This window comes from Borostomias antarcticus, assembly GCF_949987555.1.
Source record: "Borostomias antarcticus genome assembly, chromosome: 3".
NCBI lineage: Eukaryota > Metazoa > Chordata > Actinopteri > Stomiiformes > Stomiidae > Borostomias > Borostomias antarcticus.
The window spans coordinates 4,050,527-4,077,418 of record NC_140236.1 but is presented as its reverse complement, the minus strand read 5'-3'; the positions used below and the strand labels follow the sequence as shown (position 1 = coordinate 4,077,418).

General features: G+C 43.4%; 2 protein-coding genes across 5 annotated transcripts; one reads left to right on the top strand and one right to left on the bottom strand.

The window, feature by feature from the left end:
- Window positions 1–222: 222 nt before the first annotated feature.
- Window positions 223–21,447, top strand: atp13a2 (ATPase cation transporting 13A2). Of its 3 annotated transcripts, none has more exons than XM_084462104.1 (29): window positions 223–344; window positions 2,546–2,622; window positions 2,886–3,053; window positions 3,165–3,223; window positions 3,385–3,454; window positions 3,540–3,619; window positions 3,852–3,929; window positions 4,034–4,103; window positions 4,290–4,424; window positions 5,181–5,247; window positions 5,455–5,586; window positions 6,156–6,317; window positions 6,523–6,633; window positions 11,164–11,210; window positions 11,666–11,854; window positions 12,359–12,565; window positions 12,749–12,859; window positions 13,100–13,256; window positions 13,356–13,467; window positions 13,583–13,707; window positions 13,824–14,002; window positions 15,880–15,972; window positions 16,142–16,221; window positions 16,783–16,935; window positions 17,142–17,238; window positions 17,333–17,556; window positions 17,683–17,834; window positions 18,085–18,257; window positions 18,411–21,447. In XM_084462104.1, the coding sequence occupies exons 1-29, from the start codon at window positions 326–328 to the stop codon at window positions 18,576–18,578; spliced, it is 3,495 nt and encodes a 1,164-aa protein (XP_084318230.1). In that variant the 5' UTR covers window positions 223–325; the 3' UTR covers window positions 18,579–21,447. The 3 variants fall into 3 exon arrangements, with proteins under 3 accessions (XP_084318230.1, XP_084318231.1, XP_084318232.1); XM_084462105.1 differs by lacking the exon at window positions 223–344 and adding an exon at window positions 1,964–2,016; XM_084462106.1 differs by lacking the exon at window positions 223–344 and adding an exon at window positions 1,980–2,121.
- szrd1 (SUZ RNA binding domain containing 1) lies at window positions 21,448–25,737 on the bottom strand. Of its 2 annotated transcripts, none has more exons than XM_084462107.1 (4): window positions 25,610–25,737; window positions 22,988–23,037; window positions 22,542–22,811; window positions 21,448–21,747 (listed from the first exon to the last, which is right to left on the bottom strand). In XM_084462107.1, exons 1-4 carry the CDS (start codon window positions 25,655–25,657, stop codon window positions 21,633–21,635), a joined length of 483 nt encoding a protein of 160 aa, XP_084318233.1. In that variant the 5' UTR covers window positions 25,658–25,737; the 3' UTR covers window positions 21,448–21,632. The 2 variants fall into 2 exon arrangements, with proteins under 2 accessions (XP_084318233.1, XP_084318234.1); XM_084462108.1 differs by having other exon boundaries at window positions 21,448–21,744.
- Window positions 25,738–26,892: the final 1,155 nt, after the last annotated feature.

Below are 26,892 nucleotides of genomic sequence, written 5' to 3'. Positions count from 1 at the left end.
AACTTAATCTTATGTGTGTTTTTTAGATGAACATTCTTATAATGTATGGTTAGGGACGATATGATAGGCCAGGATACGTTTAAAAAAACACATTATAATTAGATAGCCTTTTACTAATGATTCTAAATCCCATTCGTGGTAGGCTATGAAGTGTAGAGAGGCTTTCGCGTTCCTTTGACCATTACGGCTTTCCGTAGCAATGTTTGAGTCACATGAAGAGGAGCAAAATAACTGCACGCGCTGTGATGAGCCACCAATTATTGTTTTTTACCGGTGATACAGCCGATGATGACGTATAGTAATGTTAGAGTAGTCTGATTTAACAATGGACATACATGTACAGGGTGAGTCTGTTGGGGGTCTGACACCAGAAACGCCCCCTTCTTACTTCGCATTCACTAATGCATTTACAATGTTAGCTAGATCTGGCTTGAAGAATAGCCTACATTTGCTTCATACAATAATAACAAGCTTACAAAGTAGGCGTAATGATAGGATGAGCGGGTGTCATTGTATGTATAAATAGCCTACTTAGCACTCGGGGTTGAAATCTTTATTAGCCTTTCTTGCTTGCATGACAGCCTGGTGATAGAATATCCTGGTATTATAATAGCTGGCTAGAGTTTCAATGATGACTGTCATCCTTGAGTTTAGTGACATTTAGCTAGCTTCCTTTTTTCGAATCTCTCAAATGATCGAGGCTTCTCTAGACCAGCTGCTCACTTCTTTGTATTAGCCCACATTTAACATTCTTACACTAAATGTGTGGTCACACTTTACAATAAGGGTCACAAAAAATTAACTGTTAACTAATGCTTATTTAGGGTCAGGTTAGGTTACTAATGTTAATTAATACCTTAGTTAAGGTTAGGGTTAGGTGAGTTAACCTTAGTTAACATAAATAACATTAGTAAATGGTTAATAGAGACATTAGTTAACTGTTACTTAATGCTTAATAATGCATTAACTAATGCGTTTTAATGTGCCCTTATTGTAAAGTGTTACCAAATGTGTGATTATCATTATCTTCTACAACCCCCCCCCCCCCCCCCCCCCCGTTTGTTCCATTACCCCTTTTTTAATTAATTCAAAAGTGTATTGAGACCACGCTGTAAAATTAACTTTGAAAATGAAATAAAATTGAAAGCTTTAAGAGTGTTGTCTGAGCAGGTAATCATCATCACACTCATAGAGGCAGATGTTAGCCTACATTATTCCATCAGAACTGTAGCCTACAAGAGGCAAGGAGGTCCATCCATCCCCTCTGTCTGGATGTTGTAAAGTTTAGCTGGTAGAGTGACACTTTGGAGAGCAGGAGAAGAAGCTCAGGTCCAAGAGAGAGGGCTTGTGTCTACATCTGCACATTGCTGATAACATTCTGATCTAATTACATCCTTCTTCTAAAAAAAAAAAGAGGAACAACTCGTTTTTTCCTCTCAGGTGACTGCCTTGTGCTCACAGTTTTAGCATGGTAATTTCCTTTACTTATATAGAGGAAGAACTGTCTCCACTACAACTTTCACTACTCACAAAATGTAGTAGGCTACGCTATAATTCAGCCTACGTTTAAGATACACTCATATGCCTTTGGTCAGGAGAGACAATTACGGTCAAGGACTCGGCAGTGAGTTAACTAGGCAGTGGATCCTGCTGTACCCTCTTTGTAAACACAACATTGCCCACAGACTAACCCCTCATAGCTGCAGGCTAAACAAACCTGAATATCCCGTTCATTCAGTCTGCTCCACTGCTCCAAATAAATCCAATAAAATGTATTTATCATCATAGCCTATGTCTAAATTAGATAGCCTAATGTTGCTGCCAGATGGGTATTCCAAGTCAAGTCAGTGGATTGATGGGCTATGAATTTATAGCTTGTGTGTCAACATGGCCAGTGTCAACATTCAGCGGGTTGAATTTCATGTGAGCTACGTGGAGTTACTCTTTCTGTAGACTCTAGTCATGTGGATTGGGACAAAGCGGACCCGACAGGTGCAGCTAAACGTAGCCACGCAGGTAAAAGTCAACGTAGGTGCCTTTTTTGATGCGCGACGTCTATATTGGCTACAGTTTGTAATCACAGTTTCGGACTGAAATAGCCTATATGAACTTATATTGACGGTAAGGAATATTTTCGTAATACGGGAAGATAATCTCTAACCATATGGGCTAATTGTTCTGTAATCGGGAATGTCAGTAAAATGTAACACCCGGAAGCGCATTAGCCTATGTTCATGTCATGACAGTTTTAAAACCACCCCGATGATGAACAATTAATTTGTTGTCTACTTTGTTACCGTAAATGCAACTACAAATCATTTCCAGGGCAGGTCCCAAAAGAGCAACAACAATGCTAGTAGGCCTAGTTTGAAATGACATAATTTGCCGCATATCGTTATCAATGTGAATACATTTCTGGCCTGCAGTCGTTGTAAAGTGAACTTTATTCGGATACAATTGCATGGGATAGTTTTGGTCCGTGTCCAACAGGCTGTGTGGGAGTAGGCTACTCTCCTTATATTATCTCTCCCTATGCTGTTCAAAGGGTCTGTGGAGGAGCCACAGAGTGGTCTGCCCTCCCCCTGTCCAAGGGACCCACAACGCATACCCGAGTCACACATGGTTAGTATGAGCTGTATTGAACTTATATAAACAACATTCATTTACCTCAGGAGATTTGATTAATTCAGTAGTATTATTTCATTCAGTCGTATAGAAATGCCGGCGTGCAATCTGGTAACCAGACTGCTTTGTGTATCAGTGTATCATGCAAAATGACCCCCTGATAATGTAATGTCTTTGAATGACTACTACACTGACTCTCTCTCTCTCTCTCTACACTGACTCTCTCTCTCTCTCTCTCTCTCTCTCTCTCTCTCTCTCAGGATGTCCAGGGCTACAGGTGGGTGTGCTGGCGCGTCTGGCTGTGCCGGGTCATGGCGGTGTTGTCCCTCGGCCTGCTCCTGCTCCTGTTCCGATGGCGACCGCGCCTAAGTGTCCTTTTCCGTTGCCAGTCCTGCACGCTGGCCTTGGCAGATGTTCTGCTTTTGAGGGCAAGTTTATAACAGATGAACAAGGGGTTCTAGAGAAGAAGTCTGTGATGACTATGTTGTAAAATGTGATTTTTGGTTTGACACTGACTGTGTTCTCATGTGCTCTCTCAGGACAGTTTTGGCCAGCAGTATGTTGTGAAGATTCTCACAGAAGAGATGGAGGAGGGCAGGTTAGCAAGAAATGTTCATCTGTATATTGGTTGGGGAGTTCACACAATGGCTTCCCATAAAAGAAGACTCTCAGAAAACATTAAAAGGAACAGTGTTCTTTTTGCTCACCAAAGGTGGTAAGGCAACCCTAATTCAAATATATAAATCTTCTGGCTCATAGTATGGAACAGGCAGGGGGAGAGATGGAGGACCAAGAATGGAGAGATACTGTGAAGCTTCACAAAGATGAGGTAAGGGGGAAAGCAGTTCAGAGGCTACTAGAGATGTATAGAAAAGAGCTGTCATCTAATTTGCCATTCGCTTGCTATGTTTCAGAAAGTGCTGCTGCGTTACTACCTGTTTGAGGGCCTGCGTTACATTTGGATGGACAGAAAAGGGGCCTTCTGTCGTGTTAGGTACTGTCCATAATCCTCCTACGGTCGGAAATATTATCTCTATGGCCTGAAGATACTCGTATGAATGGAAGAAATAGTATGCTCTCCAAAGTGTATGTTTTGCAGCTAAGGTTGTCAGTTCTATCGCAACCAAATCTTAATTCAGGGCTTATCTAATATCGGTGGCTTTTTCAACGGCGCCAGTGTCAGGAAGTGTGTTGGAAGTGTCACGTGTCCCTCTTCCTCCCCGCAGTGTCCTCAATGAGGACTGGTTGTGTGCCGATCTGCATCGTTATCAGACGGGCCTGAGCCGGCTGGAGCAGGGCTCTAGGTACGGTACGGCCGAGACCGTTGTCCCTTCTCGCGTCTCATTTACACGTCTTACTCCATTTCCTTTGCGTCTCGTCTTACTCCATTTCCTTTTCCTTGTTTCAGGAGGAAAGTCTATGGGAACAACCTCATAGATGTACCTGTGAAGTCTTACCTGCAGCTGCTGGTTGAGGAGGTTATTACACAACGTCAAACTTTAGTTGTATTGTTCTACGGCGCGGGCAACATTGACAAAACTAAATCTTAAAATCGTCCGACGTTACTTTGCTTTCCGAAATTTGGAGTAAAACAAGCTACAACCCCCTGTCACGCCATACCTGCCTCTCTTTTCTTCTCTCCATGTCTTCCTCCCTCTCTCCAGGTGCTCAACCCATTCTACGTGTTTCAAGTGTTCAGCGTAACCCTGTGGATGTTGGAACATTACTACTACTACGCGGCCTGTATCTTGGTCATCTCTGTCATATCCATCAGTGTCTCTCTATACGAGATCCGCAAGGTGAGGGATTTCTATCTCAACTTACAGCAGCATGTCATATTAACAGGAGTTTATATGTAATGTGATGCTGTACAATGTACATATCGCCACCTAATGTCACATAATGGCCTAAGTCATATTATCAAGTTTAAAAAACAAAAACAAAAAAAACAATAGAATAGCCTAAGTCAACGTACAATTTGTTTAGTTCACATAAGTTCGCATCAGCCAATTGTATTGCACAAGTTTCAGACATGTGTTTATGGTTTGTGTCTGAGCCTTAGTGCAAATACTACTCCACTCATACTATCCCAAAGATATGTCCTCTTGTATATATTTACTCCAGGAGGCTAGTTTGCACTCAGAGGATTAATATGAGGCAGACGTTATTCTATTATAAAAAGCTGAGATTCGACCCTTAGAGTTACAATTGGCCGACACTAGTTTCTCTAAGGAGACAAAGGAGGTTCTGATAGGTTCCGACCCTGGGCAGACATAAGAAAGCTCTTCAGTTGTAAATATTTGAAAAAATGTTTTCGACATAGGCCATTATACTACTGGGGTAGGAACAGTGTGACCTTTGGAATTGAGGATATAGTCAATTTGACCAGAAGTGGCCAGCATCATGAAGAGCTGATTGGAAAAAAAAAAAAAGTCCTCAAAAAATGACTTGGGCCATTATTTTAAGAAGGTGACGATATGATCAAGCGGAGATCATATTTAATTTGACGCTGTACAATGTTCATGATTGATGTGTGGGTTTCTGTGACTCCACAGCAAAGCATAACTATACATAACATGGCTCAGCTCATAGCTGACGTTAAGGTGCGCAGAGGCTCTGGAGGTGAGTTGTGTAATTTATTTTCTTTTATTTACACACTTTTATTAACATTAGGTCAGGGCAGACTAGACACTGCAGGGCGTTGTGGGAATGGTGGGTGTGGCTGATACCATACCTCGCACCAACCTAGTAGATCTATATCTATTAACAATAGAACGTGGGGCTGGAGAGAGGAATGGAATGGGGCCTGACGTGCTCTTTTCCTCTCAGAGGAGGAGAGTGTGAGCTCGGTGGAGCTGGTCCCGGGGGACTGTCTGGTGATCCCCCAGGGCGGGATGGTACTGCCCTGTGACGCCGCCCTGCTGGCAGGAGAGTGCTTGGTCAACGAGAGCATGCTTACAGGTATATGGTCAATTTATCCAAAGCGCTTTACAATGAAGGCCTCACACATTCACACACTCATTCACACTCCAATGGTAGCTGCCATGGAATGTGCTAGCCGGCTCATTGTGAGCAATTTGGGGTTCCATGGACACTTCGACAAGCGGACAGGAAGAGCCGGGATTCGAACCGGTGACCCTGTGGTCATTGGACGAGCCGCTCTACCTCCTGAGCCACAGCCGCCCCCAAGGTCACACAGAACATGGCAGGGGGGTGCTAGATCAACTAAAGACTGATCGAAGAGTTTTATTCTGATGATTGTAATTGTTTTCATTGATTATGCAACTTTGCACATTCTATATATTGTTATTTGTATTTAACTGTTTTTTGTTGTTTTAAAAAAGATATATATATATATAATTTATTAGTATTTTATATTTATGATTGGATTTTGGTATCTATATTTAATTGTATGTTTTTATTTATATGCCGAGCTCCCTTGCAAAGGATATCTTTTTCTCAATGGGACACCTTGCATGAATAAAGATGAAAAAAAATCAACGAATGCCCTCCTCCCATTCTGTCTCCAGGTGAGAGTGTCCCAGTGATGAAGACCCCACTTCCGCCGGTTTGGGGGAAGTACAGCCCGGAGGCCCACCAGAGACACACCCTCTTCTGTGGCACGCAGCTCATCCAGACTAAAGGGGGCGAGCCAGGAGGGGGAGGCGCCATCGCCGTGGTCACAAGCACAGGTGAGACGCCCCGTTTAGCGTATCTAAATATGTTTGCAATTCGCCGGTAAACAGACGTACAGTAACATAATCGACTGATTGAAGTAATATAGTCTTCAGTCCAGCCATTATTTCTGGGGGAACTTCTTTGAATGTGTGCTGCTGGCAGTGTTGTATCAGGTTCCCCCACATTCATCCTGGTATTTGTTTTCGGTGTGTTCCTCAGGGTTCTCCACAGCCAAAGGAGACCTGGTTAGCTCCATCCTCTACCCCCAGCCGATCGATTTCCGTTTCTACAGAGACGCTACCAAGTTCTTGCTCTTCCTCGGGGTAGTGGGTAAGAAATTAACTCACATTTTTTGTATAGCGCATTTCATACACAGAGGCAACACAATGCCCTTTAAAAAAAAAAAAAAAAAAAAAATTATTAGACCTTTATTTAACCAGGTAAGCTTATTGAGATAAAGAATCTCTTTTTCAAAAGCGACCTGGCCAAGAGGCAGCAAATTACAATACAAAAGGTTACAATACAAATAGCATACATACAATAAATAAAATAAGCTCAAGTTAGAAGTATAACAACTGATTTAAAAGCAGTGACAAACCCCAATGCCTTCAAGTTCCTTATCCTTGAGAATGTCAACAAAGCTGTCAAACGGGATCAGTTCAGGCAATTTTAAGTCAGCTTGCAAGGAATTCCATGCAGAGGGAGCAGCATAGCGAAATGCGTTTTTCCCCAGTTCTGTGAACACTCGAGGGACAGTCAAGTGTAAAGAAGTCAGATGATCGTAAGATGTAGTGTCCTTGATTCCTAATTAGGTAGTTTCCTAGATAGGACGGGACAACACCAAGGAGAGCTTTATAAATAAAAGTCTACCAATGAGTGTATCTCCTATCAATCAAAGATGACCATTCTGCTTTTTTATACAAAGTGCAATGATGGGTCAGATTTTTACAACCAGTGACAAACCGCAGAGCACAGTGATACACAGTGTCCAGAGAACGTAAACCTTTACAGAGAGCCAAGGGGGGATGGTCATAGATCCTACCCCTACATTTTCCAGAGGGAACATTTTTTTGACAGGGGAGGCGGGAGTAGTGGTAGCGGGCTTCTGTTTCTGCTGAGACAGGATTTTGTCTCTTAAATGGGACCTTTGTGCCAGCGGCCATCAGACTCTTTAATGGTGCCTGAGTGTTCCTGAGTGTTGTGGATATATGCATGTATGTATGTATGTATGTATATTATTATACATATATCTATACAGACTGTATGTGGGTCAATGACATGACATGCATATTTTTGTGTCCGAATACATTATAGGGAGTCAAAGTATAAAAAAAACCGCCCTCTACTGGTTGGGTTTGCACTGCCCTATCTTTTGCATGGGAGACAATGTTGAAATAATTATAAATCGATATCAACACAAAACTTAACAACACATACCATTTTGGATAGATAAAGCAATAAACTACTAACTATATAAACTTTAATCGCAATAACGTGCGGTTTCTCAAAGGTACTTGATGTCCACCTCTTGAGATTTTGACGAATTTACTGACTAGATCAGTAAAACCGTTCTGATCGCTAACATTGTTAGCATAAGACCTATAACCTAGCCCCCCCATCTTGTTGTAAAATCAATATAGTTAAGCAAAGACTGCTTTCAATACTTTGTTTTCTATACTTTCATCATAACCTAATAATCATAATAAAGTTAAGTCTTCCACATCTTAATCTAAACTTTCCACTCTCTGAGGTGGATGCCTGGTTCTCACAGTCTACCAGTCTACATGTCAGTCACCTGAAACTACAGTACTTACTGTACAACAAACATACCTGTACAGTACATCTTGGGTCAGGCCAGTAGATCCAGGACAGCATCAGGTGCTGGCTAAATAATTCGGAATAATTCTTCTGCTGTGACCTCCTTCCCTCAGAGCCATACGCAGGATTGTTGTGGCAACATCTCTGAAAAGTCGATCACCTTTCACTCTTTGGACCAAGTTCATTCCATCAACCACTGTAGCAGAGTTTCCTACATTTTTCTGCAAGGCTGTAGCCAAAGTAGCTTTATTTGTTTTCCTCAGCAATCCATCTGGAGTGGACAGTGCCCAGGGCAGTGGTCCAAGGGGATGAGAAAGGATATCTTCCATATGTAGACTGCGCCCTTGTGCCATCATTATGTCCAAACAAAGACCTGTCTGCTTTCAAGATGTCCGCCCTCCCACTTGATTTCACTTATCTCTTATTAACACACATCACTGAATGTTTTCAGCTCGTTGGTTTAATTGAGTCATGGCATTTCTTTGCTGGTGGGTCTTCATCTAGTCGTTCATCTTTGAAGGTTGCATAGTATTCCTCACCGATCTCATATAATTTCATCAGGTCGGAGGCGATGTCCTAGGGGCCTGCCTTTGCCGTAGAGATAGAATAGAGGAAGAAAAGATTAGAATAGAAAGTTTATTTTCCATCTGTAACAAGCACAGGCACAGGTATATTGGAATTCTTGCCACCGATTGGCCTTACAGTATGTGATGGACCAAGCAGCCAAAAAGAGGAGGACATAAAGCCAATGTAAAGATAAGGGTTTTATTCACCCAAACAAAAAAGAGTTAACAAAACATCCTCCAAAGAATGGGCCCAAACCATAGAATGCCGAACAAAACAGAACTGAACAGAAAAGAAGCCAACCAACAAATTAACAACTCAAGGAATATACTGTATAGGTCCTGGCCAGGTACATAAACTTAAGAAGGGTATTGGCTAAAAGTAATTTTACCCCAAATTATACTTAATTCATATTAATTGAACAAACACTACACACACACACCATCTGACATATATACCGAAATGAACAACAAATACAATGTTGACTAATAAAGAAATACATATACTAACTAAATTATAGGACAATGAGGCCCCCCTGACATCTCCCGGGAGTTGGTTCGGTCCACCACATCCTGGTATTTGAGATGGACCGGTCCCAGTTCTCCTGTTTGCCCATAGCATGAGGTGGCGGCCGATTATCATGTGCGGCGCTTGGACGCGTCCGTCACACAGTATCTTATCTGTACTAATCAGTTCCTCATTCCAGTCCTGAGTACGCGGCTACTGTAGACATTTAACACCACTGTGTCGTCAATGGTGATGGCCAGGTCACGGTGCCGGCAGCCCTTCCCTGGGAGGAACAGCAGCTCAGTCTTTTTCCAGGTTGAGCCATAGTTGATTTTGGTATGGATATATACAGTATCTTATCAGTACTAATCAGTTCCTCATTCTAGTCCTAGATACCCAGCTAGATATTTAAGGTTCCCAAACTGGCAATTTACCATCCATAGAATTATTACTATTAGTGTCATCTTCATCTACTTATCCCATCTGATCCTGGATGACTGTCCTGTGTCCATGATATAGGCAGATGCTAATGAGGTCCAAATTCTCTACACATGGGTTATAATAATAATAATAATAATACCAATAATCATAACACTTTATTTGTAAAGCGCCTTTCATACAAATAAATTCAGCTCAAAGTGCTGAGTGCTGATACAACAGAGAATGTACATGCACGGAGTGCTTCACATAAAAATAGACATAAAATAAACAAAAAAGCCTTGCAAGTGTCCACTAGGTTCTTGCAGGCAAGAAGAGCAGCTTCCTTGGTTTCCTGGACACAGTGTTCCCTGGTTGGGAGTGGCTGTGGGCCCACACGTGCACCTGCTTCTTCCATGGTTGGGAGTGGCTGTGGGCCCACACGTGCACCTGCTTCTTCCATGGTTGGGAGTGGCTGTGGGCCCACACGTGCACCTGCTTCTTCCATGGTTGGGAGTGGCTGTAGGCCCACACGTGCACCTGCTTCTTTCACTTCTTGATTCTCAGTGGTGACCGATTTCTGCTTCAGTTTCTCAATGTGTGGAAACTCAGCTCTTGGCAGATGTGGTTCATTTTAACCAATAAAGAATAGGTTAAAGTGTACAAATAGTTGATAAGTATATACAGTTATTTTTCTGTTTTGAAATGTAAAATCGGATGCTAAAAACACTAAATACCTGGCCATTAAAAAGCAGTAATCTTAAATTAACAAGAACAACAAACAAACAAAATATGAATGTGTTAGGTACTGTAGACACTCTAATGGATACTTACCAAAGATTTAACAAAATATAAATAATAGGAAATATATATTTTTACAAATATTTGGTTGCGGCACCTGACATTTTTTTGGGCAGTGAAGCTAAAAAATACAGTAAAAAATGAATTAAAACACTTTGAAATATTATTTAACAAATGAGACTCAAAAATTTTAATACACTTTAGAAGCTTTATTCGTCATTGACCCATGTACAGTATGTATGTATGTATGTATGTATGTATGTATGTATGTATGTATGCAAGCGCATTGTGTTGCCTCTGGGTATGAAATGCGCTATACAAATAAAGCTTTGATTGATTGATTGATGTATGTATGTATGTATGTACAGTATGTATGTATGTATGTATGCATGTATGTATGTATTTATGCATGTATATATGTATCATATATTTATGCATACTGTATGCATATATTTCTTGTAATTTAATTTGATATATTATGTATATAATCTACGTATATTATTTATTCCGCTGTACCTTTCCCACTGCTCCTGTACTTTTCCACTGCTGAAACCCCAAATTTCCCCCACGGGGGTTATTAATATCTCTCTTTCTCTCTCTCTCCCTCTCTCTCTCTCTCTCTCTCTCTCTCTCTCTCTCTCTCTCTCTCTCTCTCTCTCTCTCTCTGTCTCATATCTATCTCATCTATCTAATCGATCAAGCACACTTGAGATCTCTGCAATGCAAGTATGTAATGATATCCCTTTATTTCAGCATTGTTTGGCACAATATACAGCCTTTGGGTCCTTAGCAGAACCAAGGTGAGTATCATTATTTGCCATATCATCATGTTCGATAAAATGTGCTGACAATAATTCTATCGATTAATCACATAAACGTATCTGATTGTGACATTAATTATTTGGATCCATTGGCCTCATTCATCAACCGTTTTTACGAAGCATTTTTCCCCACTTATGCGGTCTTCACAAAGATTATGGCATCACCAATGTTTTCTTATCTAGGACGTGTTTGTACAGTACGTAAGAACAGAATCTACAAACACTGAAGAGCAGTCATACGCACGTTTGAGTATGAATGTGCGAAATCATTGGTTATTGCCTTGATCCTTCAATTCTACAGTTGTACAGTAGCTATCCCTGTAGTCTCTAATATGATATTTCAGTGAATCATATAACAAAGCACAGTAAGCACTTAGCAGAACAGGCTCATAGAGAATGAGTGAATGAGGCCCAGTGTCCCCACTGCTCCCCAGGTGAAGACGTGGGAGCTGATGATCCGGACCTTCGACATAGTGACCATTGTGGTGCCTCCCGCCCTGCCTGCTGCCATCACCACGGGCACCATCTACGCCCAGAGACGGCTGAAGAAGCAGGGCATCTTCTGCATCAGCCCGCCACGCATCAACGTCTGCGGGAAGGTCTCGCTCTTCTGCTTCGACAAGGTGCGCTGAAATCGGCTGGCCTGGGAACGTAAATGTGTCCAGGGGTTTTCCTGGCTCAGAATGGGTCTTTGAGGGGGTGATGCGCACACAATTTGGGGGGAAACCTCAGTTTTATGCCGAGTAGCCTACAGTACCAGCGTATGTAGGCCTATATTCTTCGCTGTCGTTCTGACTGAGCTCACTTTCCACAATCGCGGGAAATCTCCCGACATGACACGAAATGGATATGAAGACAAAATGTTTAAGATACTGATAACCTGTCTATTAATTATATTGATTACTAGTGGGCTGCACTTGAAATAAGCTATCAATCACATTTGGAGAGGATTTTAATTGCTATTTTTATTCAAAATTTTTAGCATTTTGGCACTGGTGATTTTACTTTGGCTCTGGCTAAAATCTCTTTGCGGGTCGCCAAAAAATCCTCTATGCAGGAAAAACCCTGGTTTCACGTTAACATGACCTTTCTTTTTAACACACTGCTTCCCTGTACCGTGTCTTCAGACAGGCACTCTGACTGAGGAGGGTCTGGATGTGTGGGGGGTGATGGAGAGTGGGAGGACTGGGTTTTCCGAGCTGATCCCAGACCCCCGGCTCCTGCGCCCAGGGCCCATGCTATCCGCCCTGGCCTCCTGCCACACGGTGGCCCTGCTAGGGGAGCAACCCCTGGGAGACCCCCTGGAACTCAAGATGATCGAGTCCACTGGCTGGGTAAGACCCACCGGCTACAAGCAGCACGGACGCTGAAATCACAGCAACAGGTTTATGCAGACAGGTGTAGGGAAAGGTTTCGGGTGAGACTGAGTCGATACTGAACCTAGGTCATCTGTTGGCTGCTTGTAGGCTGCGTTAGCCCACAGATCTAAAGCCTAGATGTCACTGTTTCACTTCCAGGAGCTGGATGAGCCACAGGGTGATGGGACGATGTTGGACTCTAAGTTCGGAGGTCATAAGGTCCTGGCAGTCATGAACCCCCCTGCAGAGCAGTTCCAGCCCGGGGGCGTGGTGAGTGTTCCAGCCTGTCCACATAGATGGAAATATATTAAAGAGGTGTCATATGATGAGCAATATTGGAAAAATAAGCAATATATCTTCCCATAAGCTTGCTTTCATAGTGATCTAGTGAAGCCCTGTTATTTGCCCTGGTACGGTAGACCACCAGATCCTCCTCTCCACCCTTGCTGACTGTAATGTAATGCCCTTAGGATGTCTAAAACAACAACTCCTCTGTCTTTCTGCTATCAGTCAATCAGGGAGGCGGTGGCCATCATTCGACGCTTCCCCTTTTCCTCATTCCTCCAGAGGATGAGTGTGGTGACGATGGCCCCAGGGGGACACACAGCCCTCGCCTTCCTCAAAGGAGCTCCTGAGATGGTGGCTAGTCTCTGCCTGATAGAAAGCGGTATGAAGAACTAGAGGGACACAGTTCTGCTTTGACGTTACCAAAACTCCACCTAATGTGTAATACCCCCCCCCCCCCCTCTCTCCCTGTATCTTTCAGTTCCTGTACAGTTTTCAGACATACTGCGTAGCTTTGCCAGCGATGGTTTCAGGGTGCTTGCCCTCGGCTACAAAGTTCTAGATGGACAGACTAACTTGAAGACCATTGAACGGTTAGAAGTCCATGTCGGCACATCTATTAACACTACGCCACATCTTCTTGAGGGGACGGTTCAGTCCCAATACCATTATGTGACATCATTAATACCGTTGTGTTGTTGTCTACAGGGCAGAGGTAGAGAGAGACATGCAGTTCCTGGGTTTACTGGTGATGAAGAATCTGGTGAAGCCCGAGAGTGCTGAGGTCATCAACAAACTGAAACAAGCTCACCTTCGCACTGTCATGATCACAGGTATGAGTTTGTGCCATTAAATCACTTTACATAACCAAATACATCGCCTATGTATAAGTCACTCCCTGGACGATATAGGTGTATCCCTAAGAATGTGATGCCCCTTTTCACTACAGGGGACAACATTCTGACTGCAGTCAACGTGGCTAGGAACTGTGGGATGGTGGGCTCTGATGAGAGGGTGATCTTCGTCCATGCTACCCCGTACACCGGCCAGTCCCTGCCCTCCCTGAGATTCCACCTGGGAGAGGGAGGCGACGCCGCCAACCAGGGCTCCATAGAGGTCATCACTCAGGTTTGTCTTTAGGTCATGCTGATCTACACTGGACGTGGACAGTCCCACACTGTTGGTGTTTTATAGATGCTCAGCTTCAGTGATTTTTTCAACAAGCGGTTCAAGCTTCGCAGTCAGGTCCATGGCTGCTGTGTCTTTAATATTAACATCATCTCCATTTTCAGTGTGTAAATCTCACCACTTAAGTTGAAAATAGAACAAAAATACGCAACCAGAGCTGGAATAGAATCTTTCTTCTGTTTCTTTTTACTGGTTCTTATACAAATCTACATATGCATTTTCATTTATTTAATAGCAAATATAGGCTAACACAAATGACTGTTCATGTGATTAGCTCTCGTTCTTCTTGCCACCACAACAGAAGGCAGCAGTCATTCTTCATTCGGTATCAGTAGGAGACATTCTTCGCTCTATATCAGCAGGAGTCACCTTAGTGGTCTGGCAGCATGGGAAGCACCACCAGCCTTTGTGACGATAGCGTCCGTAAACTTCCACAGTATCCGTCGATGCCTCTGAGCAGACATCTGATGCTGCATCATTCTCCGAAGAAGCCATACTATTGGAGGTGGACCCCCATGAGGAGGATAAACTGTTCTCTGGCTCTGTGGAGACAACACACTCGGCTCTGGACATCTGTCCTCCTGTCCTGAGGGACGCAGGGGTCCTCCCAGAGGTCCTTAGATGCCAGGAAGGTACGCATAGAGCATGGGGAGCCTGCGCTTGAGTGGTTGGACCGGCTATCCTCCCTGGAATCCCTTATATCCTTGATGGAGGAAAAGATAGTTGTTACACTGGCATTTGCCTCTTGGGCCACGTTAACCTGTTCTTCAACAGTCGCGTCTGAGGAGCATCCGGGGTCGACCGTTAGGCTTGAGGTCTCACAGTTATTCAGGGGTGACTTGTTGCCCTCTGTGACCTCAGGTGCCATCGCCTCCAGAGAGAGCAGAGTCTGCAGGTTCACTATCACAGAGTTGAGGAAAGACTGGCGACCAGCCATTGTCATATCTGGGCTCAACCTCCCAGACTGGGCTGTGGCTAGCATGCGCTTGAGCGCGACCAGAACCACAGTCACAATGCCACACACACACAATGTCACTATAACTTGGTCCCTAAAAGCTTAGCCATGCACTGTACTCCATTAGAGATAAACCACGTCATGTAGAAATTGCTCAGTAGTCATACATTCCCTGAGAATGTGAACATGTAATTATTATTTCTAATTATTCGCATAAATCAGATGCTTTTTCCCATTATGCGTAAAACAGTGTGAAATACATCAGAATATTATTTAAGTGATTTTACTAGATAGATAATTGCTGGAGAATGCTGAATGACCGTGATGGCTTTGTCATGGGCTGTTGAGTATAATGATTTTTCTCCACACATCCAAAAATCCTGGAGTTGGCCTGGAATATTTCTTAGATTAATGACAAGAAGGCTGAAAGAAACTACTTGGAACTTGAATAATGCAAGGATACTTACATTTACATGGTGTCAGTGGTTTGGTGCCAGGAATCGGTTACGCCTACTGTTGTCATTCGAATGGCTGCCAGGCAGTTGAGCTCCTCAAATGTTCTCTGTAATTTGTGTTTCTAGGCACTTTTTTAAAGTATTGATTTTTGATTGTTTTTTTATGTATAGATCACATTTGCTTTAGATCCACAGTGGATATTACAAGTAGGTTTGGATGTTTTTTAACAATTGACATGGTATTCTGAAGTTTTCAAATGATGCAAACAACCATCACTGTAGATTTTGGATTCTGGAGGGAGAATAGTAGGTCAGAGCACTAGAATATGACTGGATCCCTAAATTCAAGACTTGTCTGATATCTCATCAAATTGTGTGACGGTTTCTTTCAATTCTCTTTCACTCAGGGCTTGTACCAGAGTGGTATTGACTATCACCTGGCTATCAATGGCAAGTCCTTCTCTGCCCTGTGTGACCACTTCCCCGAATACCTGCCAAAGGTAAAAAACATGTTATTTTATATGTTTAGATGTGCAATTTAATTCCAATTACCACCTCTTCACAGTGCAATTCCATTGTCAAGATCAAGCACCTTAATGAAAAACTGTTAATCCCACGAGACACATTGTGAAGAACAGATATACGTATGTTGTTATATTATGATCGCAGGTGTTGATGAGAGGCACAGTCTATGCAAGAATGGCCCCTGAACAGAAGACTCAGCTGATCCGGGAGCTGCAGAAACTGAAGTATGTTAAGCCTCGGATACACTAGACGACTTTCACAATATTAACAGATTATGAATTGACTGGGAGTATACACTAGACAGCTTCTGCTGGTTTTTGTATGACAACTGAAAAACTGGGTATCGCACATTTAACGACTGGATGAGTTTACACTACACGATTGCGTCCAGAATCTGCTCAAAAATATCAAACATGTTTGATATGCTCCGACTCGCTCAGACCCGGATCGGGAGAAGTCTGTTCTCATCATACACTTGCTGATTTAAATCTGTACCCCTCATACATTTACAGATTTCTGTGCCAAATTGCCACTCTGACTACCCCCAACTAGTGCAGACTGCTGCTGACTAGGACAGACTCGGCAGGATTGTGAATCGTGTATAAAACCGGGCATAATATCTTGTAGTGTATCCTCAGCTTAAGAGAGGTGAAAACGGAGCAGGCCGGGAAGAGGATGAGAAAGGATTGATAAATGGAGGATATTTAAGATGGTGGTAAAAGCCACGTGAAAGTGAACCCTTTTTCCTCCGCTCATGTTCTCCTACCCCTCCTCCTCGAGTTCAGCTATCGCGTGGGCATGTGCGGGGACGGAGCCAACGACTGCGGCGCGCTGAGAGCTGCGGACGTGGGCGTGTCCCTGTCTGAGGCCGAGGCTTCCGTGGCCTCCCCCTTCACCTCCACGTCGGACAACATCAGCTGTGTGCCTCTGCTCATTAGGTAAAGACACACACGCGCATCCACTTCTCGTTCTGTGCAAATCCATCCATTCTTCATTGATCTGATATTGATGTGAGTGAGTGAGTGAGTGAGTGAGTGAGTGAGTGAGTGAGTGAGTGAGTGAGTCACACACAATTACCCAGCGGTATTTACTTGTTTGGATCAACTTAATTACTCTCTCTTTTCCCTCTCCCTCTCTCCCACAGGGAGGGCAGGTGTTCTTTAGTGACGTCGTTCAGTCTCTTCAAATACATGGCCCTCTACAGTCTGATCCAATTCTCCTCTGTGCTCATCCTCTACACCGTGAGTGGTAACGTCCTCCGCGATCCTCGCCATCCTCCACCTGCACTGTAGGGAGCGCCATGTGTGACCTCCCTCCCGCCGCGTGTCCACTCAGGTCAAGACCAACCTGGGCGACCTTCAGTTCCTGTTCTTCGACATGGCCCTCGTGACCCTGCTAGCCGTGGTGATGGGTAAAGGGGGCCCCAGCGCGGAGCTGCGCCCCAAGAGGCCCCCCGCTAGCCTGCTGGCGCTGCCCGTCCTCGTCAGCCTGTTTCTGCACACGTGCCTGCTTATCCTGGGGCAGCTGGCTGCCCTGTTTATCACCACCTCTCAGGACTGGTGAGAAAACAATGGGATGGTGGTAGTGATGGGAGTGACTCGTGGGATCAAAAGATAACCCATAAATATATGCAGTCCCTCGTTGTTTTCCAACAATTGCATGCGTTCTCTTCCCTGTTGTTTTAGGTTTGTTCCTCTCAATTCAACGCTAACAGGTCCAGCTAACCTGCCCAACATGGAGAATACCAGTGTGTTTGCCTTGTCAGGGTTCCAGTACATTATCATGGCTGTGGTGGTGACCAAGGGGTACCCATACAAGAAACCTCTCTTTTACAATGGTGAGATACCATCAGTCTCTACACACCTGTTAGAAATGGTATGGATGGTATATGAGCACAACAGAATGAAAATGGATTCCGTATGAGGCAACATTTAACAAATTGATTTCAGAGTGAACTATCGCTTTATTCTGGACTGTAATGATCAGACCTGCTTCTTCTTCTTCGTGTGGGTTTCGATGTTTCTCCCCCCCTCCAGACCTTCTGCCTACAACTGACAGTTTGTTATTCTCTCTCTCTCTCTCTGCAGTGTTGTTCTTGTGTATACTGATCGTCTTGTTTGGTCTGATGACCTGGCTGGTGCTGTACCCTGTGCCTTTCCTGCGAACGCCGCTTCAGCTGTACGACATCTCAGATATGAACTTCAAACTGCTGCTGGTGGCCCTGGCTGCGCTCAACTTCCTCATCTGCTTCCTCCTCGAGGTACAGTATTCAGGATAAACACCGACTCTTAGCTCTGTTGAGGGTTTAGGGGCCAGATTTTGCATTAGGCGAATGTCATATTTAGCTGGTGTTACTGAATTGTGTAATCTCAAAGTAGGTATTTTTTGTGTCATACTACCTTTCTTCTTGTAGATGATGATTGACAGGGGGCTGCTCAACTGTCTGCATCTGCTCAGAGGGAGGCAGGAGTCCAAGAAGCAATACAAACGTCTGGACGTCCTCCTGTCGGACTCGCCTTCATGGCCCCCTCTGAACCAACCCCTATCCGCACCCCAGTGCACAGTCATTGGCCTGAGCTAGCGTCCACCTGGCCTCCTATTGGACAATATTGTTTCACCAGCCAAGAGTGCCATGGTTCTCCGGGCCGCACCCTCTATGCCCAACTGAGGACAGTGAACCAAACTCGTCTTGTTTTTCAGTGTAGTGTATGTAGCTATGTGTTCATAACTGGTGTGATTTGCAACACTATGTCACTAGTTCTGACTTTGAATGCAATATCATGAAGATGTACAATCAATAAAGCCTTTTTCTTTTTTTTTCTTTTTTTTTAAAAGTTAGCTGGCATAACACCAATTTTCTTGAGTCTTGGTACTTTGCTGCAAACAGTTTGTCATGAATGTTGTGGATTAAATGTGCTCAGTGATACAACCAAAACAACATAGTTAAGACTAGTGTTTAAAATCACTATATTTTGTTAATCTCCCACTGCTATTTACATTATATTTAAGTCAAGACTGATTTACGAATCATTTTTATTAAATCAGTATTAACAGGCAGTTTTGTGTTCTCGCTCAGGTCATGACAAACCCTCTTGATCTCCCCACCTCCCTGCTGACCTTAGGTTGGGTCAGTGCACATTAGAGGACTTCTAGTGTAGAAATCTCATTATTCAGGACCTCCTTAAGTATTCATAGCTTTTCGCTCAGAACCGTGTGGAAAACATGGTCATGTTTAAATATATGGGTCATTCCTAGTAGGCACGAAACATGAGAAAGAGGCATGACCTGAAGTCAGCCATTAAAAATAAAGACTTTCTATTTCTTCAAAGCAATTTCATACACTACGTGACCAAACATGGCCACCTCCACTCTTATGACAGCATACAGTGAAAAAACGAATATTCAGAGGGCACAATGTTATTGAACACTCCAATAAACTAGATGGATAGGCTGATTAACATCCAGGTCGGATAAACTGTAGGAATCTATTCCTGTCTATGAAACACATTCCATTAGTATTTTGAGCGTCAAGTAACCTAGCTGATCCAGAGACCCTGGACTAAGCTAGACCCAAGGTGCTGTTAGACATCTATACAGTATCACACCCATGGGCATACTGTTCAGGAAATAAACAGAATCTGACCACCTAATAAAACTCAGACTGGCATTCATTTCCTATTTTCATACCAAACATCATGCATTCTTGGGACATTTGGGAACAAATTCAGTGACATGTGCTGCACCCCCCACACACGTTCACACATTGTACAGCATTATCTGTTTCAAAGGTAGGTGCTGATTTGGTGAACAGTAGGCCCTTGTCCAATACTGTCCAGACAAGTGCATATTATTGTCAAAGATGCTTCAATTTGAGGTACTCAATGAGCAATTACATTTGGTATACAAACAATATGAAAGAATTGGCTTTCTCAACTATGCGTCTTTGCTGTATGTGTAACAGGAAGTGATTTCTGTGGATCTTGAATTGAAACGCCCGTTGCAAGCACAAACCGACTCGCCTGTAAATCATGTAGTAGTTGGCATGTGCTGCGACAGGTTGTTCTTGCACTCAATCCCTCCTTAATTTACAATCATAGAACATTTCAGTCTTTTTCACTAGCACCTGAGTTCCTACTTCAGTGAAGGACAAAGAACTGAACACAGCTGGCAGTAGATATTATGGTGTGGGAGGGGTCAAAGAGGTACAGCAGTACTTTTATTCCCCATTTGACCTGCCTGCCCCCTCCAAATTCCTGTCAGCAACACCTGAACAGATTTGAGTTTGAATCAACCAGTATACATCTAAATGGCACAACATTACCACCTCTGAAGGTGTCCTCTGGTATTATTGGATTTCTGTATTTGTATTAACTGTTACTTTGTCTTTGATGTTGAAAAAGTACAAATCACTACTACTACACATTTGAAATGAATTACATTATTGGAGATATTACACTATTACTACATTATTAATTGCTACTGGGCTATTAAAAAAACAAACAATATTGTTAGAGGGTGAATTATTTCCACAATTGAAAAACTGACAGGTTTGTGCTGTTTTAGTGGCACAAGGGGGGCCTACACAATATTAGGCAGGTGGTTCTAATGTTGTGGCTGATCGGTGTATACAGGGTGAATTAAAATTGGGTTTTAGTTCATTTGGATTAAAATACTGATCTGACATCACTACCGTTTCAGATATACAAAAGGCAGAAAAACTGCTTAAAACGGATTGAAAAATCCAGAATCTCTTCTCCTTTCGTAACCGTTTTACTGACTTTTTAAATTATTTTTCTTTTAAATAGAAATCAGAACAGTCCAAGTAAGACGCCAGAGAAAGTAAATTATATAAAAAAAAAAAGTAAACATAACTGATCAGAAACTCAACACACGCACACACACACCACCCTCAATTTAAAAACCAATGGCAATGTAGAGATTATTACCAATAATCTAAATAAAAAATAAAAACAAAATGGGGACAATACTTGACAAATAAAAACAACATTTTGAGTCTCTGGGCAGAGTAGGAAGGGGTACTGAGTGACATCTCTGGTATTATTGCTAGAAGGTGATATCATGTACCATCCCTCATCTCTCCGTCTCTCTTTGCTAGCTACTACTCAGGCCCGGCCACTGCTTGTTTTCCATTTTCTTCTCGTCATAAGTCTCTTCTTCTGGAGGTATCCATGGTTGAACATTCTTCACCCCCATGGGTTTCCACTGACGGACTGGTTGCCAGGTTAGCCAAGTGAGAAGGGAGATGCAGAGGACTCTATGGGAAGTGTGCAAGTAGGTGGGGTTTCTTTAAGGGAAAATCACAGTGAGTCGAGTCCAGAAGATGTCCTTTATCACAGTGTCAAAGTGGGTGGGGGGGGGGGGGCGAAAAGAGAGAGACCGTTTTCCATATTAGCTCATCCATGCGTTTTTCCTCCCCCTTCCAATCCCACACAAATTAAAAGTGGGAGTCAGAAGAGGGGGGATATGGATTTGTATTCAAAACACCCCACACCATGGAACTGAGGGGAAAGTCTTTTCCTGTATAAATGCCCCTTTGCGAGGTGGCCGGTCATTTCATATTCCTGTCTCTTAATCGCTCTCTCTCTCCCCCATGGCTATATGGCCGCTCGCCCTCTTATCTGTGCTGGAGAAAGCCTTGTGAGCCGTCAGGGCCTGCTGGCTGGCGGACAGCATGATTGTTTGATCGCGACTCTTCTGAAGGTGGTGTAGAGTTTGTGCGCCCTGGTCTTCTGATGAGGAGAAAGAGGAGGGGAAGAGTAAGTACCATGACTTCATTTCCGGTCTCTGTTCATTCACATTTAATCAGGGTTAGTCACAGAAATGGCTCCCAGACTTGTTACATATGATATGCTTTATACAGGGTCCCTGCAGGTTTCAACGAGTATTTAAGACTTCAAGACCGCTTTGAATAGAATTGAATATCTATTTCATGGCCATACTGACAAAAAAGTATGAAGGAAAATGACTATGAAAGAAGAAATAAGTCATGAGACCATCCTGATCTTGTGAGTTCACTTTCAGTTTCTCTCTGCAGATCAGTCTGGACTTTCAGTTATGTCAAACGATTTCTCTCCAATTACATATGTTTTGACCGGGCCAATCAGGGACTGTGTTCTGGCTGCTGTTCTGCCCCCCAAGTAGAACATAACCCCTGATTGGTTCCTGTAGTTTATGCGTGAAAATGAAATACAAGCCACTGGCATAACACCCAAAGCAACAAGCAATGTTAGTGTTTGTAGAATAAATAGCCATATGTGCAATTATTGCAGAAATAGACTCAATAACAATTTAACAAGAGTATGCACTAGCGGAGTTTCACCCACTGAAATCGTTCAAGTGCAGACTGATCTGCGTAGAGAAAGTGAGATCAAAATCATATCCTAAGATTTAAGACCTTTTTTAGGCCTAAGATTCGGCCCTGTGGGACCCTGTTTATATCACTGTCTAAGGCAATGAATAGGGTTCCCATATAACAGATTTGGTTCATTCACTTTGGTTAAGATGATGGGGTGTAATAACTTACATGTCTGTGTTGGGCTTTTCCTGAGGCGACTCTTCGGGACTGGCACAGCCCAATATTCTCTTTCTGGCCTCTGCATACTCTGCCTCGCGCTGGGCCAGGGACTTGACCTGGGGTGTGGGCCTGTTTTGGGACAGGGGGGACCCTAACGACCCATTACTGGAGGGCCTCTTGAGAATGCGGATCTGGGGCGGGGGTGCTGTGGGGAGGGAGTCGTCCTGGATCACTATGGCTGTCTTCAACGGCGAACATGCAGTACTGCTACTGGACACCCTAGAAAAAAGGCAGAATGAAAGATAGATTGTACTCGGAGGAGATGCTAAAGTTGGAAAGTTGAGTACGGGGAGTGTGTCTGTTAACAATGTTATAGTTAAGTGCAGCCATAATGATATTGGTACAAGCAACCTTTGATGAATTGTGACAGGTTCAAAATGGATTTCAGTTCTTACTTTTCTTTCTGGCTGATCCTAAGCTTCTCTTCTAATCTTCTTTCCATTTCCTGTGTTTCAAACAACAGAAGTGTCTGTGGTCAAAACACGTAGTGAACAACAGTGTGGAGCTGGAGCTGAAGCAGGAGCAGCGGGTAGGAAGGAGTAGTAGCTGGTTGAAAACTACAGCTGGATAGAATTTCAAGTTATTTATACATCAGCATTACACAGCCCAGCCATGGCAGAGGTGAAATATGACTTAAAGAAGCGAGCGACTGTAGACCCGGTCCAGGGCAGTAGTCAAGCTATATCCCCGGTATACTGCCATGTCAGGAACCATTCAATGCATCATTCAGTTTTGTCACTCGGTCTTCACTTATCTACTAGGGATGGGGGGAAAAATTGATTCCGCTACAAAAATTGTGATTCTTGAGTGTGACGATATTTTGTATATATTTTTTTTTATTGTTGCACGAAATAACAAATAAACAGTACAAGGTGAATACAAAATAATAAACATTTTATTTGAGGCAATAAAAATTTTCACATAGAGGCTAGCTTGGTTAGGTGACTGTCAGCTTAAAGAAACACATTAATGCAGTTTGTATGCAGTTTAAAGGAGTAGTAAAGGGAAAAATCATGTTTATCCCTGTTTTAAGGTTACTTATGATCATATACAATGGTTCAGATCAAAAAGTTGACAAAACTAGCACTTTTGAGAAAGTCTGATAATTGCTCTACCACCGTTTTGGTCATACAATAGATGTGGGTGGGCACCTTGAAAAATCATTTAAAAAAAACATGACTATCAAAAGTGCTAGTTTTGTCAACGTTTTGATCTGAACCATTGTATATGATCATAAGTAACCTTAAAACAGGGCTAAACATGCATTTTCCCTTTACTACTCCTTTAAGGGGCTATACATTCGACAGTAATAAGGCACTTTTTCTCTATTTGCTAGCTGCCCTGTAATCCATGTTAAGAATTAGGCCCAAAATAAAACTTGGAAAGATAGAAAGAATATGTTAAGCCTAAATAAAATTTGGAAAGCTCCAAGTGAATTTGACTTTTGTATTTGAAGGTATGATTCAACCATTTCCCATGGTACAGTGTTCAGTGTTTTTTTTTCATCACAAGAAATCGTAATATCGAATAGCAATACTTCCAGAATTTCAATACCCACAATATCGCAATAACGAATCGGCGGCACCCAAGTATCGTGATAGTATTGAATCGCTGCCAATTCTCCTCCCTAATAGATCACTTATAGGATATAAATTAAGACGTTTTTCGAACGATGGAAGCCTTAGAATAGAAGAATAAAAGGTTTATTTCGCCATGTGTAACAACTTGATGTACGGGTACAGGACAGGTACACTGGAATCCTAACCTGTCTTAGCGGTTATGTGCTATTTCAGTGCAAAACGTGATTTTTAAGGTGGCCGGTTACAAGTGAAGCCACCTCGGAGAAAATGCTTCCGTCGTTCTTAAACTGTTTTCACTTGTGTGAGTAACGAAATAATATTATCTGTAGACACTGAAGTGCAGACCGAGTGACAAAAGTGAATGGCGCAATGAATGGTTCCTGACAGGGCGGGACCAGGTGTAGTGACAAGAACAAGGCACAAGTTAGTGGTCAGATCGGAGACATGTCGTTACTGTTTTAACAGTGTTAACGTGAAGGTCCCGTAAAAGTGCTAACCTTAGTAAGTTAGTGATCTTCCTAGAACACATTGACACACGTTGGCAGGTTAGTTGACTAAACTACCTGTTGCCAAGGAAGTCCACCACGCCAGCAAAACACTAACATAGCTAGCTAGCTATAGCTACGATAGGTAACAGCCATGGATAAGCTAGCCGTCGATAGCATGTTCTCCGGAACCCCCGGTTAGCTGCCGTTAACCGGGGGTTCCCAAGACCCAACTAACGCGTTCCCCGGTTAGCTGCCGTTAACCGGGGGTTCCCAAGACCCAACTAACGCGTTCCCCGGTTAGCTGCCGTTAACCGGGGGCTCCCAAGACCCAACTAACGCGTCACTACCCGGTAGCCGGCCGGGTGGTATTGGACCGCCGCTATCTAAATGACGTAGTACCCTCTTTAGAAGAAACTCCTGGGTGGTTTAGAGACCATGGCTAGCTCGCTATGTCTAAAAATAACTTTGGCCCACTTCTCTTCTGGGCATCTTGTGGCCCAGCTGACGTTAGCTAGTTAGCTAATGTAGCTAACGTTGTGTAGAGCGGGCCCGGTCTAGTCTACACCCTGGAATGTGTTTCAGTCCCACGCCACACCAACGTGTAGAAGTTGGCTATCCACTAAGCACATGGTATGCTATAGTTAGCCTGACAGTCCCACTGCCGCGTGTTTCGACATCGATACATGCAATTTCGGAGGTTTGTCTACGATAGCTAGCTCATCTGAGCGGTCCGCCGGACATAAGTACATTTATTTGTTACGTTAACTTATAACGTGACTTCCAGGAAATACTCTGAACCGCCCGCTAGTTACGTTAGCACCACCACTAGCTTCGATGTCTGCCTCCATGATGAGTCGTGACTAGTAAAAGAGGATAGGTCACAGCAGACAGACCAAACATTTGTTTCCAAAAGCATCGAAAGTTGGACCAAACAAATTGTCTATCTTACCCCACTGTCAGCGGCTTCCTCCCAACTTTCGGCGATCTCATCATCCATGTTTCATTCTTTCAAACACGCTGCTGGGGGATTTGTTCTCTTGGGCTGGGAGCAGATCCGCCCCTTGCCTTGCTCTCGTCCCAGTCCCTCACTGACATCATTACTGAGACAACGCACGTCGCAAGTAGCCTAGCTCACTATAAATAGCTCAATTTCTTTACTTTAGAAATTACAAAGACCATTTACTAATCGCTTATATTAAATACAATTCTATTAACTTGAAATGCCATTACAAATCACTATGTCCAGTTAATAGCAATTCAAGATGGTCGTACCTTTTTGCTTCACTCTAGAACTTTTGTATGCAGATTGTAAACAAAAGCCAGTGTTGTGAATGGGATATACCGTTTAAAGTTTCAGTTCAAACTGACAATTATGTCTGTAAAGCCTCCCTGCTATAATGTGAGATCACGTGATCAGGATCGTAAAGCCAAGCGAGTGGATGGGTAGTCTCAAAGCCAGATCCATGAGAGTTCTTTCACTGATACACTACGCTAACTGCGTTACTGCATGCTGCCGATCTCTCTATGAGTCTGGGACACTTCATGCAAAAATCTGGTGCTCAAATCCTGGCAATTCATTGGTTTCGCAGGCTTTGAATTCTAATTTTACAGGCTTTGAATACTCTTTGATGTGAACTAACGTAGTATCCGTTCTTATTCCCTAGGTGGCAGCATTGCATGCATAGTCTTTATCTACCGGTGACAAGCTGAGCAATGCGCCAGTCAATCCCTCTCAATGATCACTTAGGCCTCACTAGAATGTGTGATGGTGTGTTTATCTGTTGTTCATTCTTTGGGACGTTTCTGGGCGTCAACCTGTGGGGGTGGAGTTAGGATGTAGATTGGGGGGTGGGGTACCCCTCAACCAACAACGCGGGTGATTGAGCCCTCAATACACAAGTTGCCATATCCGTGGAGTGCAATCCGAAGTGGGAAGCACTGAATCAGAGTGAGCGGCACGTGGCTCGGGAGATAGAGCAGCCAGCTGGGGATCGCAAGGTCCCCGGTTTGATTCCCACTCCCGGGGTGTGCAGAAGTGTCCTTGAGCAAAGCACTGATCCCCAAAGTTGCTCACATGTAGCACTGTACCTGGTACTGTCGCCTCAGAACTGCGTCTCTGGGCCTGCGTCTCTGGGCCTTTCTATGAAGAGTTAGCATGTTCTCCCCGTTTTCTCAAGGGCTTCCTCCCAAAAGAACCCAATAAGAAAAACATGCAGATGCAGAATATGTGGC